The sequence below is a fragment of the Chlorella variabilis genome (assembly GCF_000147415.1).
Source record: "Chlorella variabilis unplaced genomic scaffold CHLNCscaffold_1, whole genome shotgun sequence".
Lineage (NCBI taxonomy): Eukaryota > Viridiplantae > Chlorophyta > Trebouxiophyceae > Chlorellales > Chlorellaceae > Chlorella > Chlorella variabilis.
Window position 1 is genome coordinate 2,845,343 of NW_005435087.1, and position 4,939 is coordinate 2,850,281.

Below are 4,939 nucleotides of genomic sequence, written 5' to 3' on the forward strand. Positions count from 1 at the left end.
CCTGGGAATGCCATGGCCGGCAGCATGCAAGGGGCTACCGTGCTGGGAAGGTCAAGCCGGGCTGCAGTGGGCACCTGTAGCTGCCTGGCAAGCTCGTACCGGGTGCCGCCGGCGCCGGCGCTGCCGCCGCCAGCTGCCGCCTGCTCCGCGCCTTCTGCCGCCTGCTTCCTGAGGCGCTTGACCACCTCGGCCAGGGCCTGCAGGCAGGTCAGCACGCCGGACAGAAGCAAAACAGGGCATCGGCGACAAGCGGGCAAGCGGGCGGCGCCAGCGGTGGCGGCGGGTACACACTGGCACTGGCTGTCGCGCGGGCTCCCTCCGGGGGCTCGGCAGCCGATCGCGGCTGCGATGCACTCGCCTCCGGGTTCACCCCCGCTTCAATCAGAGCAATACAAGTGCTGAGAGTCTCCTTGTCCAGCCCGCAATCAAGCAGCTTGGCAATCTCGTGGGCGTTGTCCAAGGCTCGCGCGGCGTCTCCCATGGTGCTCAGGCGAGGAGGGGCGGCATTGGCGGGGAGCTCAAACAGGACGAGGAGAAGGCACTCTCAAGTGCGGTAGGAGATGCAGGCAGGGTACGAACGGACGCTAGGGACGGCAAAGAAAGCACGTCGAAAGGCTTTTTCCAACAGCGGTGACGGGGCGCCGCCACATAAGCCTCGCCGCCTGGCTGGCCACGTCTGCCCTACCAAGCCATGTCATTTTACTCTGCCCATGAATCGGCCCGCGTGTTGGTGTAGCCTCCCAGGCATGGTGGACTGAAAGAGGGGTCACCCGACTGAAGGTCGGGCAGGGGCCGCTCAAGACTGCAACAAGTGCGCAGGAAAAGACTCACTTTTTCGGAATGGCTCTAATCATGATAATCAAGGCATGGGATTCCAAGCAATGTGGACAGATGAGATGATATTGAATGGTGAGTTCAGAAGGCAAAGGTACTTCAAAAGAAAGGCTGATGATTAGGTTGCGGGTGACGACCGCAGCCAACTTGTGTCTGGTTACGTATTCCGAGCGGCAGGATTGCGCTGCTGCAGAGTCAGCAGCGGTCAGGCCTGCCGTTGCGCTGTGACTGTCTCAAGGGTGGTTGCGCGGTGGACCCTCACTACTTGCCCCCATCGCCGGCAGGCGCTCCAGCATTGAGTGCCGCATCCACCACTGCCTGAAGCAGGCGCACCAGCGCTGCCTCAAACTGCTGGTCGCTGAGCTGTGCCTGCGCAGGTTCCAGGGGCGGGGCAGCCAGGGTCGCCGCTGCTGGTCCTGGCAAGGCTGCAGCTGCCGCTTCTGGCGAAGGTGCCGCTGCTGCTGGTGGAGCCGTAGCTGCAACCTGCGGCGCAGCAGCCTCAGGCTGCGGGGCTGGCGCGACAGGCAGCGCGGCTGCGGACTGTGCCTGCGCGGGCACCGCGGCTGCGGCTTCAGTGGGATGGCCTGAGCTAACCATCTCCCTCAGCCGCTGCAGGGCACAGGGGAAGTGGATAGCGGGTTTCAGTGAACGAGTGGCGGTGGTGTGGTGATCCGCAGGTGGCGCCATATGCATATACAGACTGTACAGGGAGCCAAGCGCACGGTTGCAGTAGCATGGCAGCATGCCCATGGTGGAAACCTTCACCTGCACTTCAAATCGTGCCAGCTGCTCCAGACTGGGCCCAGCGGTGTGTGGCAGGCCCGTGCTCGTGCCGCCAGCCCATGCCGACCTTGCAGGCTGCGCAGCTGCCATTCGAAGCACGGCCGCAAGCTCGGAGGCCGGTGGGCCGAACGGCGGCGGTGGCTGGCTCGCTGGGAGCCACTGGCCAGGCGCAGGCACAGGCGGCTGGCTGGGCGGCACTGTGGCTCCCAAAGCTGCCCCCAGCCTGGCTAAGAGCAACTTCAACGCTTCCTCCTGCTGCTGGTGCCTGTGGTGGTGCTGCTGCAGCTGCTGCGCTTGCTGCACTTGCAAGCGCAATTGCTGCTGCTGTGCCCCTGTCAGCTGCAGAGCCTGCTGGTGCTGGTGGTGGCGGTGCTGGTGCTGGTGCTGGTGCTGCGCTTGCTGCTGCTGTGCCTCTGTCAGCTGCAGAGCCTTTAACAGTAGCTGGCTGGACGGTATTGCCTGCACCGGCAGCGAAGCGTCAAATGCCTGCCGCTGCTCCGGCTGCTGTTGTGCAACTGGCAGGCACTGGTGAAGGAGCGGCAGGTGGTGGTGGTGGTGGTGGTGCTGCTGCTGCTGCATGGCTGGCATCCGCTGGTCCACCAGCGACAGCAGCTGGCTGGGAGGCGATGCTGGCAGCGATGCGGTCGCCGCTACTAGCGGCCCCAGCGTCCGGTGCTCCTGGTGCCTCAGCTTCATGAGACTGCCGAACAGGGATGACAGCAGCCCTAGCTGACTGGAGGCTGAATCGAGCCTCTGCAGGTGCAGTTGCTGAAGCTCTTGCATCTCCTGCAGGGAGCACGCAGGCAGCGAACAGGCAGCAGGCAGGCAATACGTCGACATGGGTGTATCTAGCGTCTGTGGGCTCCTTCTGCCAGGCCTGTGTGCTGGGCACACATTGTACCCGCCTATGGCTGCATGCACAGGCCCTTGCAGCCTGCGATGCCACGCAGAGGCTGCAGCCCTACTAACCCGCAGAGAAGCGAAGCTTAGCATCCCATGTACATGCCCATGCACATGTGGCTGAGCGTCTGCTGCCGCAGCCTGCGTGGCCGCCGTGGCACTGAGCGGCTCTGCACAGCAAGCCATTGGTGCAGCGTGGGGCAGCGGGCGTCAGCTTGTGAGCTGCAAAGCGAGGTCTGCCCCCTTGTGCCCTTCCAAGCACACTGTGGCAGCCCTCACCAGTTGGTGGCTGCAGTGGTTGCTGCGCATCTGCTTCAAAGTGCTGTTGCATCTGTGCCCGATGGCCTCCCGCTGCTGCCTGTGCTGCCAATGTCATGCTCCTTCCCAGCTCTGGCTGTGCCTCCTCGGCCTGCCATGATGGCTCCGGCGGCGGCATGGGAGGGAACCTGGGAGGCATCATATGCATGGCCACGGCGGGTGGCTCACGAGGCGACATCGACGTCGGGTGGACGTCGATGCGGACTAAGGAGCCAGCCCGCTCCACGATCGCTGTTGTGATTGCGCTTGGTCCCATGCCTTGCTGCCTTTACTTTTGCTGCTGCTGTTGCTGCTGCTGCCTGCCAGCCCACGCGCCCCCACCACCGTCGCCGTTGCCGCTGGGGCCGAGCCAAGCCTGGCCCCTTTTGCGCTTCTGCTTGTCCCGCCGCCGCTCATTGTGCTGATCCAGAGCCATCTGGCAGGTGCGCTTGAGGCCCACAAAGGCAGACAGCAGCTGGAAGTGGCCGCACTGCACGGCATGGGCGCATGGAGCTGGGCCAATGGCGGGTTGCTAGGCCTGTGGTGCAAGCTGGCTTGTGCTGAAATCAGACTGGAAGCCCACACCAGGCGCCAACCACTGGCACTCTGGTATACACATTGTCCGTATGCATATGCGAAAATAGAGCGGGTCTGACAGTGCCTACCTTCTGGCAGAAGCGCTGCTGCTGGCCCTCCATCAGGACGCTGGGCATCCGGAAGCAGGCTGCACAAATGTGGTACTTCTGCGTTGCATATGTGGGGCCAGCATATCAATCAATCAATGTTTCGTGCACCACGCCGGCAGCCCCCAGCAATGGTGTGCCCGCGCGGCGGCTCTTCTGGTGTTGCATGCCAATGCAGGCCACATGCTCCTCAGCAGGTTCCGCCTCCATGCATGCATGTGCCACCTCACTTTGTGGTACGAAAGCTTCAGCTCCTGCTCGCACCCTGCCACCTGGCAGCGGTTGGCCAGCAGCCCCACCCGGCGGATGCGGCGGAAGACGGGCGAGCCAGCTTGTGCTTGTGTGGGCTTAAAGTCTGGTAAAGCAAGAACTAGCTTGCAACATAGACTCCCCGCCGAAACGGGACGGGAACCGGGCGAAAGCAGAGAAAGCAATAAAACAGGGGTGGAGCAAGGCGACATGCAACGCAAGCAGCTGACAGGGCACGCATCGAAACGTGTGTATGACTGGCAAAGTGGCATGGCGCATTGGGGAGAAACGCAACGGTACGGGAGCATGGGCTGGCCAAACGGCAGTGCGGAACGCTAGGTCACTAGAAAAGCAGGGAAAGGCGCACTATGTATGCAATGAGGGCAGCCCCGGCTCGGGGCCGTTGAGAAAGCAGTGGGCGGGAGGGGGGAGGCCCCGGTGTGGGCGGGCCCCATCGAGAGGGGATGGGGCGCGCAAGCGGCCAGATGGGGCGGGGCGCGGGCGGCAGTGGAGTCCTGCGGCTGGGTGGGATATAGGGCAATGAGCGTTGAGCAGTGTGCGATGAGCAATGAGCAATGAGCAGTGAGCAGCCCCTCCCTAAACAAAGTGAAGCGCAGGACGGGGTCCGGTGGATGGGAGGCAAGGAAACGCGGGGGGTTGCCACGTGCGCTACCGCCGCCGCCGCAGGCAGCACCCCTGCGGCGGCGGCAGCGGCAGCAAGCCGTGGACCCAAACGCCGTGCCGCCGCCGCCGCAGGCAGCACCCCTGCGACGGCGGCGGCAGCAAGCCGTGGACCGAAACGCCGTGCCGCCGAGTCCCGTGGCTGTGGCCTTCTGGCAGGAAACTACGGCCGCATGTTGCTTGAGACTCTCTAGCTCTCCAACGCTTGTGGTCTACCGTGCATGCCTGAGTAGTACGCATCCATTCATTCATTCAGCACACAGACCGGCCGCCTCTTGCTCGAGGGCGGCCCACTTTGGCCTGGGCAGCCCGGGCCGCCCTCCCCCCCGGGCGCATGTTCGGTGTTGGAGGGGTGTGCCCAGCGATAGGGGGCCCCTGAAGGCATGCGCCGAGGCCGGGAAGCGTGGTTCGGCGCTGCTGCACGCTTGGCGATTTGAACAGAACCACGTGCCGCCGAGCTGCGGCCGCAGTTTCCGGCCCACGGTCTACGGTCGCAGCCACGGACTCGGCAT

The 4,939-nt window shown here is 64.2% G+C and overlaps 2 protein-coding genes across 2 annotated transcripts; both read right to left on the reverse strand.

The window, feature by feature from the left end:
• Positions 1-208: 208 nt before the first annotated feature.
• On the reverse strand, positions 209-481 carry CHLNCDRAFT_18194 (hypothetical protein; the record flags this gene model as incomplete). Its single annotated transcript, XM_005852202.1, has 1 exon — positions 209-481. One exon carries the CDS (start codon positions 479-481, stop codon positions 209-211), a length of 273 nt encoding a protein of 90 aa, XP_005852264.1.
• A 2,622-nt stretch (positions 482-3,103) lies between these two features.
• CHLNCDRAFT_133643 (hypothetical protein) lies at positions 3,104-3,512 on the reverse strand (the record flags this gene model as incomplete). Its single annotated transcript, XM_005852203.1, has 2 exons — positions 3,104-3,304; positions 3,480-3,512. The coding sequence occupies 2 exons, from the start codon at positions 3,510-3,512 to the stop codon at positions 3,104-3,106; spliced, it is 234 nt and encodes a 77-aa protein (XP_005852265.1).
• Positions 3,513-4,939: the final 1,427 nt, after the last annotated feature.